The sequence below is a fragment of the Sparus aurata genome, chromosome 16, assembly GCF_900880675.1.
Source record: "Sparus aurata chromosome 16, fSpaAur1.1, whole genome shotgun sequence".
Taxonomy (NCBI): Eukaryota; Metazoa; Chordata; class Actinopteri; order Spariformes; family Sparidae; genus Sparus; species Sparus aurata.
In genome coordinates this window covers 8,848,765-8,863,878 of record NC_044202.1, presented here as the reverse complement: position 1 = coordinate 8,863,878, position 15,114 = coordinate 8,848,765, and the positions used below count along the sequence as shown (strand labels likewise).

At 46.7% G+C, this 15,114-nt stretch overlaps 1 protein-coding gene across 2 annotated transcripts in view; it reads left to right on the top strand.

Annotated features, from left to right (window-relative positions):
- The window catches only part of sptb (spectrin, beta, erythrocytic), a 45,081-nt gene that overhangs the window by 6,347 nt on the left and 23,620 nt on the right, over positions 1 to 15,114 (top strand). The window contains exons 1-12 of one of the 2 annotated variants that reach the window (XM_030392101.1): positions 2,454 to 3,033; positions 9,789 to 9,940; positions 10,086 to 10,259; positions 11,443 to 11,540; positions 12,603 to 12,683; positions 12,846 to 12,961; positions 13,104 to 13,216; positions 13,306 to 13,493; positions 13,762 to 13,879; positions 14,117 to 14,275; positions 14,382 to 14,684; positions 14,763 to 14,913. In XM_030392101.1, coding sequence (XP_030247961.1) covers positions 2,454 to 3,033; positions 9,789 to 9,940; positions 10,086 to 10,259; positions 11,443 to 11,540; positions 12,603 to 12,683; positions 12,846 to 12,961; positions 13,104 to 13,216; positions 13,306 to 13,493; positions 13,762 to 13,879; positions 14,117 to 14,275; positions 14,382 to 14,684; positions 14,763 to 14,913 — 2,233 coding nt within the window. Of the gene's footprint in view, positions 1 to 2,453; positions 3,034 to 9,788; positions 9,941 to 10,085; positions 10,260 to 11,442; positions 11,541 to 12,602; positions 12,684 to 12,845; positions 12,962 to 13,103; positions 13,217 to 13,305; positions 13,494 to 13,761; positions 13,880 to 14,116; positions 14,276 to 14,381; positions 14,685 to 14,762; positions 14,914 to 15,114 lie in introns of those variants that run through there. The other variant, XM_030392102.1, reaches the window with a different exon arrangement.

The following is a 15,114-nucleotide window of genomic DNA, read 5'->3' as shown; positions in this document are numbered from 1 at the left end:
GACAGCTGCCCTGCCCTCTCATAGCACAGATCCCTGGCATTTCTGGCTTAGCTGGTGGCTGTGACACACCTGCGGGGTGGCTGCTCGGGGTTTTAAAATAGCAGCGTCTCCGTGGTAGAAGGAGGCGGAACACAAAAGGGGAGCGGATGGTCACACCGTGCTCATTTCTGTAAAGCCGCAGACACAAGAGAGGTCAGCCTCAAGGTGGGACGACATGAGTTCAGCTCCGTGGAGGAGGGACTTCTGGGTAGCACCAGGTTATCATATGACAACTTCGGTACTTGTATGGCTATATTTGCCTGCTGTTGCTCTGTAGATACTAAAATGTGACTTTTATTTGGATAGCTTTGCGGAGTCCTTTTCTGATTTAGCAAAAGATGCTAGAGTTTGCTCATGATAAATGTCTAAACACCAGCAGCTACAGGAACATTGCCTATATAACAAAAAAGGTGCGATTAAGCAAACTTTCAATAAACCTGACAGGATAATTCTGGTGATATTGTACATTTCCCTGTTAACAAATCATGAAAACACCAATAAGTGGTGCCTGTGTCACCAAAACCAGATATATCTTTATTTCTCTGTGGCGCGTGGAGCTCCATTGCTGTCCTGAAAGTATTGAAAAAGGCCTCAATGAGCCGCACTGTTGCACTGAGTGACATGCTACATGCTACATGCTGTAGTTTATTTTGAGTCACATCCCGGCTGCTGTAAATACTCACAAGAGCACCAAGTGTGTATTAATCCTCCACTGAAGACAGTCCCCCAACGAAAACACATATTACTCCAACAGACAACAGTACCCAACTGTTTGAGATAATTACTGAGCCTATTTTAAAAATGACATAATATTTGCGAGCTATTTGGACATTTTTCTTTTCAGTCGGAGCCATTTGGCCAAGGAATGAGAACCGGACACAGTCAGGGACTTACATATTGTTTTCAAATGTTTTTGACGATAACAAAGACATGCTGTAGAAGATCGGCAGCTTTATTATCCAGGATTTCATGGTATGTGTCCAAAGAGGTGCTTTTGGACGTGAGTGCTTGTGCCGCCTCCGAGCATTGACCGACACAGGCTACTCTCTTGCAAACACTCTCTGGCTGACTGCACCAGATTGGACGGACGCCACTTGTGGGCTGCTCTGATATAACCAATGCTATAGCAGCTTCTGTGCCTCTTTAGAAGCAGCTACTGTGGTTTTCAGACAAACATAGCTTCTCTTGAGCCACTGCAGTTCTGCCACCAGGGCCTAGCTCAAACCTGGCAAGTTGGATCACGTGATGTCGCGGATCCCGCCGCCTCGCCACGTGAAATGGTTCCGGATCAGATCAGACTTCAGTACCATTTCCTATTCATGTCAGTGCCTTGATGTAACTAGATGGCCATTTACAGAATGCAAATACCCTGAATGGCATTTATGAAAAAGTCATTACAAGTGTGAAAAATGGATGAGTGAATGAATTAAGGATTACAAGTTAGAATCAAGAACTGTCTGATCCGAGCAGTCGATGCCAGCCGTTAGCACTCGATGCCACGCACACATTTCCGTCGGTCTACACCGGAACAAACATTTCAGTTTTCGATGTCCGGTTGAACACCTGGCTGGCCGAACTGTTTCAAATCTGAGGTTTGAAGGCGGACAGTTTGGCGGCTAGTGCTCTCGTCGCTTTCCTTGCTGTCTCTTTCTGTCTCTTTAAGTGATCAAGGCTTCTGTGTGGGTGTTGGTGATATTGTGTTGGAGTGCTGCTGCTGCCGCACTGATGTTTCTGTAATGCAATCAGTGTTTCCTGTCAGAGAGAGAGAGAGAGAGAGAGTGGTACAGAGAGGGAGGGAAGTGAAGAGAGAGAGAGAGAGGCAGGAGTTGAGAAAAGCTCTGAATGACACCCACTGCTGATTTACAGCTTGTGAACTCAGAAATATCCACCCAGCGTGCCTTCTCAGCTCATACATAACACGCTGGATCTCTCGCCATTTACGCCGCTCCTTACATAAGACAATTTAAAAAAAAAAAAAAAAAAGACTCTTTCCTTAAAAGATTGCATGTTGGCTTACTGAAAGAGAAACCACAACTGTGCCATACATACACCTCACATCCAGCGATGTCACGACTGTGTGGGAGCGTGGAGGGAGAGGGAGTCGCGTGGGCACGTGGACGTATTGAAACATATTGTATGCATGGATGGGGCGAGAGAATTCACTCTGCCTGAGCCCTTGTGCCGCCTGAGAGTGGAGGCATAGCATCGTCACGGCAGCGGTGAGGAGAGAGTGAGAAAGGAAGAAGGAGAGGGAGGGAGGGAGGGAGAGAGGGAGGGAGGGAGCACAAGAGGGATCTGGAAAGGAGGACAGAGAGCCAAGAGACAGAGAAGAGGAGAGACGTGGAGTGCCAAGCTCCTCTGTCGGCTCCAGGGCTGCGTGTTGTTGTTGTTGTTGTTGTCGTTCGGGGGTCAAGATGAGCAGCCCGTGCCTGCTGCGTGCGGCCCCTATAAGCCAGCCCCGGCTCAGAGAGGTCAAGATCAGCCTGAAGGCCAGCAGCAGGGAGACCACGGCCATCCGGAGCAGCGGCGGAGGGACCAAGGAGGCTGCGAGCCGCACCTATGCCCTGGCAGAAAAAGAGGCCCCCGCTCGGGTAGGCATGAGCAGCAGCCGGAGCAAGAGCACCCCGGCGGTCAACCGGGCCCAGAGACCCGAAAGCAGGAAGTTGGCGAGGGGAAGCAGCAGCAGCAGCGGCGGCAGCGGGAAGCAGCAGGAGCCTGAACACCACCCGGAGAGGAACGGCACCGTCCTGCACATCCCGCTCTCCGTGGCGCCCGTGGGACTCTCCCCCTTCTCCTCGTCCTCCTCCTCGTCCTCCTCCTGCACCCCCAGACGTCAGCGACCTTCTCACCCTCACCCTCATCCGCCCCCCGCCCTCCTCTCCTCCTCCTCTTCCTCCTCGGCTAAAAGTATGAAGCGGGCGCGCTGGCTGAGTTACAGCACCTCCAACATCTGCTTCAACTCCATCCTGGACGGACGCTTCAGGCAGTTGCAAGGTAACCTGGGGTCCTGATGGGAGAGAGCTGCGTGTGTTTGTGCACCTGTGCTGTGTCCGAGGGGGAGTTTTGTAAATCCCTCGCACCGGCCGGCTCGGCCCGGCCTCACAGATGGGAGAGATAACACTTTTCCAATCACGCCCCTCCCTTTCCCTCAACTTGTGTTTGTGTTCAGGCCAGGACGGGAGCGCAGGGAGGTTGGGCTGTGATGTGAGCAAGTGTGAGGTTAGTTTGTCATCTCGATGTGAGAGCTGGAGGGGAAAAAAAAAAAAAAATCTGAGCTTTTATAGCCGCGGCCCTTTTTTGTATTAAAACGTATATGGTAGTAATTTATTTATTTTCAGGAAGCCGTGGCTGTGCCCCAATTGTTCACTGACTTGCCTTTGAATAATTCATAGGGCCAACTCCTAAAAAGGTTGTGATGCTTTTTTTTCCCTCCAAAGCCGTTCATTGCCAGGTAGTGTTACATGCGTGCACCCTTCTCGTTCTCCTTTCTCTTTGAAAATAACAAGTATATTCGTGCATTTCCCTCGTCACCTTTTTCTCCACATGGCCCTTACCCTTCACAAACTGTTCCGAATGGCAGACTACTCCCTCGTTTTGATCCTAACCTCCTTTCTTTTCCTGAATAACTGCGTCGGCGGTGTTAAAAAATAATCATTCTTCTCTGGCGGTTTAACTTTCCCCTGCCCGCGTTATTAAGGTTTTACGAGCAGGGTTTGCCGTCACTGTGGATTTCTGTTAGCTTGCACTGTGCTATCCAACTCCCCTGATGACAGGAGTGCATTAGCGAGAAGAGGAAGAAAATGGAGGAGACGATGCAGGAACAGAGAGGGAAAGATGCTTTTTTCTTTTTTTTTTTTTTCTCCCTCTGCCCCTGCTTGATTTCAAGTATCGACGGATTCCGAAGAGCCAACTGATACGTGAAGCGGCAAACTTTTGAAGAGGGGCCCGCTCGGAGACAAGCGTATCGATCCACCGGCTGCACGTCACGACAATGTTATTAACTTTTTATTCAGCCGCTGTTAGGGAGATCTGGTCGCCAGAATCAAGTTGGACAGAACAGCAATAGCATAAAAGCATAAGGAATAAATAGATAAAGAGAAGGAAAACAAGCCGTTTTGCGTTGCATTTATTGATTTCAACCATTCATCCTTTTTCTTATGTCTTTCTTAGGATGGGCGATTCTGCTGCTGTTTTTCTGCTTCTTGTCTAGTTGTTTTTTGTGACACGTTGACCTTTGACCTTTTAGTTTTACTCAGCTCTGTCTGCACACCTTCCACCTGAACTCTCTCAGCCTTTAATCTTCCCTGTGTACTGTTTAAAATTACAGTCTCTCCCGTGAGTTTGACCCTCAAATTATTGTGAATATGAGCTCTTTGTCAACCTTTTGCAGTTCTTGTGCTCCTTGTGCACCTACATTTAAAAGAGGACTGCAGTGATTCAGGCTGCACTCTAGCGGCATTGTTGGATACACAATAGACTGTTTAAAGAGTGAATTCTGGTACGATCTGTTTTAAATATGACTTAAGTAGAAAACCGACTTGACATGAGGGATTTTTCTGCTGGTTATTGCATTTGGGAGACACATGCGTCCGAGCCTGTGGTGAACTTTGCGTGAGCATTATGAACACAGTGCAGCGCCGCCACACCCCCAAGCCACTTTTGTTCGACTCTATTTGTTCACCCACTGTTTAGTCCACTGAATGATAGGTGTTGCCAGTCTGCAATCTCCTTTAATCTCCTCCAAAAAGGCCTATGCACAACTTTTCTTTCACATTTTGCAGTCGTACTCCCCGAGACCTCAAAACCAGACTTTTGTGGAGTTTCCCTTTAATCGTTATGACTAAACGCGAGTCTGTTTTTCTTTCTACAGCATCAAGAAACATTTGGCAAAAAGCTCAGACTCACACTGCAACCCAACTGCCATGCTAATTGTTGGTGATATTTTGAAACTATATGAATGTTTAGGTTTGATTCTCAATTTCATCTTAAAACACTTGGTTAGGGGTCGGAATAGATTTTTTTTTCACTTTTTGTCGTCACAAACACAGCACGAGATGTCCCACGGCCCACGGTCTCCTAAATAACATCCAGCGGTGTTACGCCTACAAAATTTGAAACACAGCTTACCTCCACTACCATCCCCTCCAACCTCAAATATGAAAGTTGTAGAAATTTCAATATAGTGCGCAGCCTATGACACAACACTTTATCCTGCTGACTACGCTGTAGACCTAAAACATGTCTTGAGGAGACAAGTTTTCATGTGTGAGCCAACAGAGGAGTTGTTTCATCTTCCCTCCTGGACAGATCCGTTTATAACGACATGGTGTCATGGCGGCAGGGACAGGTAGCGCTGGCTCTGCCATGACTCAGGCATGTATCAATGCACTGTAGGACTACCGGGTCACATCCAGTAAAGAGCTGACTGTTGGGGGAATAAAAAAAAAACGGATCAGGCTCTATACAGGGAAAAGCCATCAGCATGAATAAGTCATGGGGGCTTTCAAAGAGTGGATGAGAGATTACAGAGTAAAAGCATGTGAAACAGAGGAATGTTTAGTACGTCTTGTAACGATGCGTGTGCAGGAAGTTGGTCCAAAGCAGTGACAAGATGCTGCTGCTGCTGCTGCTGCTGCTGCTGCCGTCCAGTCAGTCAGTCAGTCAGTCAGTCAGTCAGTGTGGAAAAAACTGTCAGGAAGTGATAGAAGTTGGAGGCTGTCATGTGACTTGCTGCACTTACGGCATGACACCGACAGCTTCTGCTGCAGCGCCATTAAGTACAAGCTAACATTAAACATACTGTTAAATTGAGGTCAGCCCATCTGATGAACTGTTACAGCTGCTTTTCTATTTATGAGGTGTAGCTCAATGTCTCGAAAAGTCAAGACTGTCTTTCAGCTAAACCTGCTGGTACACCAACTTTGATCCAAACGGTTAAAGGGACAGTTCACCCTAAAATTAAACATCCTTAATTATACTCTTTATCCGTCTAGATTGGTTTGGTCGTAGAGATTATAATGGAACTAGAAGGCGGTGAACAGTAACGTCTCTTTCTAAAAAAAATCATGACCCAGTTACTCAAGAGGATCCACAGAGCACGTTGTTGTGGGCAGTTTCTATTTTGCTGTTTTTCTGTCTCCGTGCAGTAGGAAGCGTGCATCCATCAATTTGAAGATGAAATTGTGCCCAAATCAACCCAATCGTGCATCCTTCACGCACAAAAGCAAGCGCTTGAAAACTTGTCGTTAACGTCGCAGTGTTTTAATGTTTTGAAATCTTATTGTTGTTGTCCGTCTTTCTGATGTTGTTGTACAGTGCTTATGTATTGTCTTGTAACTTGTTTTTGAGATATTGTCTCTGTGTCATGTTAGTCCTATTAAAGTACATTTTTAGGACATTCAATCTCTGCTATAATTTTGGGGTTAAACAGAACTTAGTTTCCCGATGCTTGCTGAGGGCCGTGTTGTTCAGCAGCGAGCATACTCGTTGTCATATTGAGCTCGTTGAACTACTCATCCAGAGTCGGCTCAGAAGGATGCATGCGAGCAAACAATCCTCCTTCCTCCTCCTCCTCCTCCTCCTCCTCCCCCTCTGTCATCCCATGCCTCCAAAATGGCCAGGAGCGTCGATGTGCACCGCGTCCCCTCTCAAGGTCTCCTGATGTGAGCTGATACGGGATAACCGAGCTCTAATTGTCCCCCCTACTGCCTCCAATGTGTAATCCTCTGGAGGCGGGGCCACCCAAATAGTCGCACGCGTGGATGCTTTTATAACAGAAAACGACGGGACGGCTCGCGACGAATCCACGCGCCGACCCCCCTGTCGGAACGTTGAGTTACTTGCACGTCTTTAATTGGCATTACTTTTTCATGCCGCCGTTGTCCGCGTGGATGTGTTGGAGTGGTGCGTGCCGTTGTTCTGCTGAGGGGAGCAGAATGAGGCATAATTTATTTACTGTGCTGTGCCGCGCCATGTGTTTTACATACAATAACTCCTGGTTTCTCCTCTTTGATGGCGCCGGGAATGAGGCTGGAGCTGTATTGATGCCTTTTCTGGGTCATTTTTTCAGCAGTAGGGGAGATACTGTAGGTATCTTGTTCTAGTTTCCCTGGCCGGGTCTCTGTAGATGAAACCTGAATGCCTGCATCTCAGTCACTCTCTCCTGCTTTATCTCCTCCCTGGGTTACCTTTGCTCCTGTCCGTCTCCTCCCGCGTCTCGCTCTCTTTTATCTTCTCCTTTTTAACCTTTAATCCGATATCTTTAACTTCTTCCCTCCACCGCTCTCTTCTTTCTTTTCCTTTTTTCCCCCCTCTGTTGCTGCTCTTTAGCTGCTCCTTGCTTGTTCTCCACAGCCTCGGGGCCTGAATCATTTATTACACGCAGTCATTAAGGATGCAGTCCTTTGCACTCCGTAGTTTAGCAGTCGTCTTTCGGGGGTTCGGGAACAAACAGGGCGACCCGTACGAGGCGGCCCGAGGTGGGGGGGCGTCACGTGTTGGCGAGGAGAAAGTCATCACTGGTGGCTGACCTGATAAACTTAAAGAAGCTGTGCCTAAAATACGCGTTCCAATGAGCTCGTTCCGTTTGTGTGCAGCATCGTGTCTGAACCTACTTTTTGGCAAGTTCAGTGTGAAAAGGAGGCGCGACTGATGAAAAAAAAAGTTGATAGTTTTTGTTGGAAAGCCTGATAAAGAAGCACCACATAAAGCCACTCCCGTCTGTTTCCTAAAGGCGCAATTTCTAAAAAAGACGTGGCTAGAATTTGAGTTTGACTGCAACTGTAAGCGTCCCTGATCAGTGCATATCAGGGTCGGAGTCATACAGGTAGATTTGGTGTATTTTCTATGCTGAACAAATGCAGATACAACCTCCAGTTACAAACACACGCCCACGTCGACTCTCCCCCCACCGTTCACATTCCCCGTGAAGTGCGTCCACAACCAAAACAAGCAGAGTTATAGAACATTGGGTCACGCAGAACATACGGTCGCATCTAAATTAGTCTTATTTTTTGCTCTGCTGAGTGGGAGGCACATCTGCCGCGCGTTCAGACGTGATTTTTTTTTTCAAGTGTGAGCGATGTGTCACCACGTGGGCAGCCGCTCATCCTCCCCAAAAACATCTCCGAGTCCGATGCCCTTGCTCTCTGCAGCTCTGAGCTATGAAACTGCAGTCGAGTAAATTTGGGCATGTGTGCTGCGCGCACGCACGCAGAGACCATGTTTGTGTTTTTTGTGCAGCAGTACCGCTTTGGTTCTCCGCAAGGACGATGAGGAGACCAAGCTTAAGTAAGGCTTTTCCTCAGGGAAGTGTCGTTTTGCGGTGGTTTCTATCAAATATGCATTAAAATCCTGAAGTTATCATGTCACATGTAAGTAGTAGTAGTGACCCCTCTTGTTGTGATTACTCACCGCTTCAAAACCTCTAGAGAAACCGAACCCGACTGCCCAACTAACAGAGCCCACATTCTCACCCACAGCCCGCCCACACATACCTGAGCTGAAAAACCGAACAAACAAATAGAACAGAGCCAAACATCTGGAGAGTTTCTCGGGTGAGGTGCCAAATATTGCCGGATTAGGATTGATGATCGAGTTATCCGTATCTTGCGAGGTCGTTAGCGGGTGAATGTTTACATGACCGCTCCCTGCACAGGTCCAACTCCCATGAGCTTTTAAAAATTGAGCAAGAAGACCTGTGTCGAAAGAATAAAGCGGGCTGTAAAGAGTGCAGGTGAAGCGTTGCTGCTGTGGATCCAAAGTAAAAACGTATTTATTGGTTATTCATGAGGGGGCGATTTGGAAAAGGTGGAAACTACTCCATTTTATCCAAAAGAAATCCAAGAAGTATTTGAACGTTTAAAGCGATGGTTCCTCTGTAGAAGATGAATAAATTAAAACACAGCCATAATGAAATAGATGAACTGGTGGACATTTTCTAGGAGTGGCTCTCATTTTCACAAACCCTTTTTTGCCACCACAGCGACAAATTGACAGTGAGGCGGTCTTTGCCGGCAGAGCGGCACTGGTAACGAGTAATCACTCAATTTGCTAACTGAATTTCAAGTTGTGGATCTGGAGTCTTTTTAATATCGGGTCAACCAAATCAATCCGTGACTCGTTGCCGTTGTGTTTCCTCCTTCAAATTACGCCTACACGGCACACAGAGGCTACAGTGGTACTTCATTAATAAACACTGACGCTGGCAAATCAGAACAGCAGAATACATCTTCAACAGAGCTTGCATCTGATGTTTCCTTTGATGGTTTCCCACGATGTAGTTTGTAGATTGTGTTGATAGATTTCATATGCAGAGGAGTGTCGTTACCTGCAAAATATCAGCCACCTATGTACAGCAGGTGGGATTGGGGGGGGTCTTTTAACATGTCCGTGCCCAGTGGCCCGCTACCTCATCGTTGGTCCATAGTCATGTGGATCATATTTCTTCGAGGCAGAGCTGAGGCGAAGTTTCGGAATTCTGTTACTGGAGCGGGCTGGATTAAATTAGCGGAGCCGAACAATCATTTCTGAGTGCACGTTCGCTGCAGAGAAAAGCTAACATCAATAACCATGTCCAGGCAGCTTAGCTCTGCACCGAGGCTTTAATGAGATTTCCTCCATCCATCCGAAGTGCCCTTGAGCAGGACGGTTAATCTCCAGCCGCTCCAGTTGGTTGCTGCTCTGTCGATGCGAAGTTTCGTCCTCCCACGCGGTGCTCATGTCCTCCCTTCGCTTTGTGCTCCCATCAGATGAGCGCGAGGCCGTCCAGAAGAAGACCTTTACTAAATGGGTCAACTCGATCCTGTCCCGGGTCGGCTGTCGCATCTCCGACCTCTACCTGGACCTGCGGGACGGACGCATGCTCATCAAACTGCTGGAGGTGCTGTCGGGTGAACGGCTGGTGAGAAAGTCAAACCTGACAGTTTTTTATGCTTTTCTCTCCTTTTTTGTATTCAGTCCAGTACCCCTCTCTGTCTCCTGTGGTCCCCGCCTGCCCTTATAACTTTCTGTGTTTCGACTCTTTTCCTTCTGTTCCCGACATCCAGCCGAAACCCACCAAAGGCCGAATGCGTATCCACTGTTTGGAGAACGTGGACAAGGCTCTGCAGTTCCTCAAAGAGCAGAGGGTCCACCTGGAGAACATGGGGTCCCACGACATCGTCGACGGCAACCACCGCCTCATCCTCGGCCTCATCTGGACCATCATCCTTCGCTTCCAGGTGAACTAAGACCTCAGAGAGAAACCTGAGAGCTCATATTGGTTTTCTTCATCCACCGATTTTGACAGTCTGTTTGACCCTTTTGTTATATTGAATATCAGCATGATCACCACTCACAGCAGGCTGATAATAGGAAATAGATTAATAGTCAATAAAACGCCAGTTAATATTCAAAATAAAACAAACAATGTAAATCTAATTTTATATTTGGATGCTCTGACTGCAAAATCCAGCTTTTGTGTCCACTTAGGTCGTCAATTAGCTGAAAATTGTTTCAACTAAGTGGCTTTAGTGTGATTTCGAGTGCGTGAAGATGTATGCTATCAGGATTTAACTCCCATAAACTAATCAGAGTACATTATTACCCATTTTAGTCTTACTTGGCAGTGTGTGCATGCAGCGCAGACAAACAGCTTCAGCTGGGCAGCCTCGGGATGTTTTTCTCTCTTTCCTCGAATGTGCTGCCTTCAGGTTCCGGCCGTTATCATCCGCTGTTAGAAGCACATCCAGAACATCAGAAAACTGTGTCTGTTTGACTCTTTTTTATCTTCTTGTAGGGGGGGGGGGGGTATATATTTATTTTTAATTTGACAGCAACACTGTTATTTTTAGACACGTTAGTTCAAACAATATGGCCTCCTGCATTATTCAGACTTTTCAAAAGAAGGGAAGAGAGAGAGGGAAAAAGAAACGGGAAAGAAAGGAGTTGACTCGATCCTGTCTGCGCCTTTTCAGTCTGCGTAAACCAAGGAGAACCAAAGCCGGCTAAATTTAGCCCTCTCTCAGGGCCCGTCTCTCAGATCACATCGCTGCTCTAATTACTGGCCCACCGTGTGGGAAAATAAGAACTTCAATAATCACCACCCTTCCTTCTAGCAACTGGACCACAGGTTTAGATTTGTGCAAAACCCAGTCGGGTTCAATAACATCGATGATCTATCTCTTTAGATTACTTTTGTTTCACACTAATTCCTCATGTTGCTGCCAGCTTTAATGTATTATGTATTTCAAAAGGGGTGTTCATGCCACTCTGCTATAAATGTTCCGTGTTAATAACATGTCATTATCAGATAGCTTTTGTGTTCTCCTCTGCTGTGAGTTCTACTTGTTTGATTGCAAACCTCACAGTCATTAGTTCAGTTCCATTATTTACCATCCAGCTGTGCTTGTTGTTCCTCATCAGATCCAGGATATTATCGTGGAAACGGGCCAGGCGGACCAGAAGGAGACGCGCTCCGCCAAGGACGCTCTTCTACTGTGGTGTCAGATGAAAACTGCGGGGTAAGCGGGATGCGGGACCTTTTGGCATCGCCAAGCTGTTGTGAACATCCTTTCGGGAATTCAGATAATTGTCCAATCATCTGCACAGCTGTAAATCTTGTAGGGGTGAAAAATATATTTTGAGTGTCATTCAAAGCTCACCTGTGAAACTGCTTTTAAATATTTTATTTTATGCCCGGAGCTTATATAGTTTGGATTTTCTTCATTCCTGTTTACAATCCTGTTCAATTTAATGTGTTAAGCATATTTGATATCTTGTTCCTGAGAAGAATGCCCTATAAATTCAATGAATTTCTACTTTTTATTATTCACGTTTTTATGGTCAAAAATAAGTTTAGTTTCTACTTTCTTACTGATAATCAATTCAATTAAATGTGCTGCAAAGTCAAGGTGTGTTTCTATTTTAACCATAACAGTTTACAATATATCAATGCAGGATATATTTGATATTTTTGGCAATTTTCTTTTTTGCTGGGACATAAATTCAAACATGGATACCACTCAAATATTTATATATTAAATATAAAAGGAAAATAATCTGTATATTTCTTAAAATCACGAAGTATTCTTTTAATTCATGAGATTCAGAGGTGCTTGACGGAGAACTTTGTTGCCTTTGGACGGAGCCTGGCTTCCTGTTTCCATCTGTTTCCAGTGTTTAAGCTAAACCAACATAACCAGCTGCCAGCAGAAGCTGCAAATTTGCTAAGCTAACTTAAGCTAACAGGCTCCTGGCTGGCGAGTTTACCATACAGACATGAAAAAGGTATCGATTTACTATTCCTACCCTTGTCAAGAAAAGGAATCAGCAGAGTTCCCCTCAGTGTAGGCCATAGATCCTGCCATAACTCTAAATTTCATACCACAAGATTAAAGACTACATCGTCAGCAAATAACAACAAAATGCTCCTCTTCTGGGTAAAACACGTCATCTGCTCAGGCGTGAACTCAAAGAAATATGTGGTTGGTAATACTTGTGTTGACGAGCAGATTGCAGGCATTGATTTAAAACAGGAGCTCCTCGGTCAGTGACCTCCCCCTGGCTGTTTTTTTTTCCCGCAGGTATCCCAATGTCAGCATCACTAACTTCACCACCAGCTGGAAGGACGGCATGGCCTTCAACGCTCTCATACACAAACACCGGTAAGGAGAGATGAATGGCCAAAACCACTCTCACCAGCTTTGAAATGTAAACACGCATAAAAGGAACCCATCTGCTCAGTGTCTCTCCTCCTCGTTCTCTTTCGCCGTCTCGCTGTCGCCTCTCTCTTTGGCGCTCTCGCTCTCTCCGTCTTCCTCTCTCAGGCCGGATCTGGTGGAATTTAAAAGTCTGAAGAGGTCCAACCCGACCCACAACCTCCAGAGCGCCTTTAACGTAGCGGAGCAGAAGCTTGGCGTGACCAAACTGTTAGACCCAGAAGGCGAGTGACTGATGGAGGGCCGTGCCTTCATGCAGAACTAAATGTTTATGAGCTTTAAGCCTGGTGGAAAAAAAACACCTCGGGCCCAGAGACGTCTCTGGATTTGGCTGTGACTGACTCGTGTGTCGTTTTTGTTCCGTAGATGTGTACACAGAGAACCCAGATGAGAAGTCCATCATCACATACGTCGTGGCATTTTACCACTACTTCTCGAAGATGAAGCAGCTCGCCGTCGAGGGCAAGAGAGTCGGAAAGGTGAGGCCGAAAGATGGCGCCGACACACAGTATGTACTCGTGTTTAAGTGGCTTCTCTAAGCGCCTTTGACCTCCCTCTTCTGGATCAGGTTCTGGATCACGCCATCGAGACAGAGAAGATGATTGATAAGTACGAGACGCTGTCTTCAGACCTGCTGAAGTGGATCGAGCAGACCATCATCGTGCTGAACAACCGGAAACTGGCCAACTCTCTGACCGGAGTTCAGCAGCAGCTTCAGGCCTTCAACACCTACCGCACTGTAGAGAAGCCGCCCAAGTGAGTAGAGCCAAGACGCCCTCCCATTACACTGCACTCTGTATCTGTATTTATACTGATATGCTTTCATTATACTGGCGCATTTTTAATATTTAAGCGGATAAAGACACAACCTACTTTAGAAATTATGCACATAATCAGCAAAAAGTAGTTTTAAGTATCAGAGTTACAATTACAAACAAACCAGAATACTAGACTCAATAAACAAAACTAAATATTTTTAAAATGTAGTAAATGTACATCTCGACTCGTGTGTGTTCCCATTCAGGTTCCAGGAGAAGGGAAACCTCGAGGTGCTGCTGTTCACCATCCAGAGTCGTATGAGGGCCAACAACCAGAGAGTCTACACGCCTAAAGAGGGAGCCCTGGTCGCAGATATCAACAGGGTGAGAACCATTCTTCAATTAATAATCAGTTAATCTGCAAATCATATAATTATTAAATCATTTGGTCTATAGAATATCTGGAAATAACGAACGATAACAACAGTTACTAACGGATGAGCAAGATTCTGTAGTTGACCTCGAAAGTCTTTGTGGACGGGATCATATTGCTACCGCAGCCCTCAAAACTAGCAGAATAACAAAACATCCCTCATAATCCGTCTCGTCGTCTGCGTGCAGGCCTGGGAGCGTCTGGAGAGGGCGGAGCACGAGCGGGAGCGTGTCCTGCGAGACGAGCTGATCCGACAGGAGAAGCTGGAACAGATGGCGAGAAGATTCGACAGGAAGGCTGCCATGAGGGAGACCTGGCTGCAGGAGAACCAGAGACTAGTCGCTCAGGTAAATCGCTGTGGAAGCTATGATGTCATTATCTGGTATTTGTCCTGTAGGTGTCTCTTGAGAAATACCTTGATCTCATTTCTGCTTTCTGCTTGCCTCCCTTCAGGATAACTTTGGTTACGACCTGCCGGCAGTGGAGGCAGCGAAGAAGAAGCACGATGCCATTGAGACGGACATCGCCGCGTACGAGGAACGCGTCCAGGCCTTGGTGGACATCTCGAGGGAGCTGGAGTCCGAGCGATACCACGACGCCAAACGGATCGACGTGCGGAAAGACAACGTCCTGCGCCTGTGGGACTACCTGCAGGAGCTGCTGAAGGCCCGTAGGGCGCGTCTGGATAAGAACCTGACCCTGCAGAGGATCTTCCAGGAGATGCTGTACATCATCAGCTGGACGGATGACATGAAGGTACAGCACAGCAGGCCACGTTCGCCGGCTAATGACATTTATTCTGTACACACTAAACTGATGGCCCCCTCTCTTTAGGCCCGTCTTCTGTCTCCTGACATCGGGAAACACTTGCTGGAAGTGGAAGACCTGTTACAGAAACATGAGCTGTTAGAGAACGACATCGCTCTGCAGGCAGAGAGAGTTCAGAACGCCAGTGCTGCTGCTCTCAAGTTCGCCAATGGAGACAGTAAGTGGAGGGCTCATGGTGGCTCCTACCAGGGCCGTGCTGAAGTTCAGTACTTTTTGAGCAGCTGCTAGTGTCTGTAGCACCAAGTATAAATGATAGTAGTCCAAAAATACTTAAAGTTATCAACATGTGCAATGTTCGGGTCTTATTTACATGTCCTCTGATCGATTATTTGCGTAATTATTATGTGTAATTAGTAAT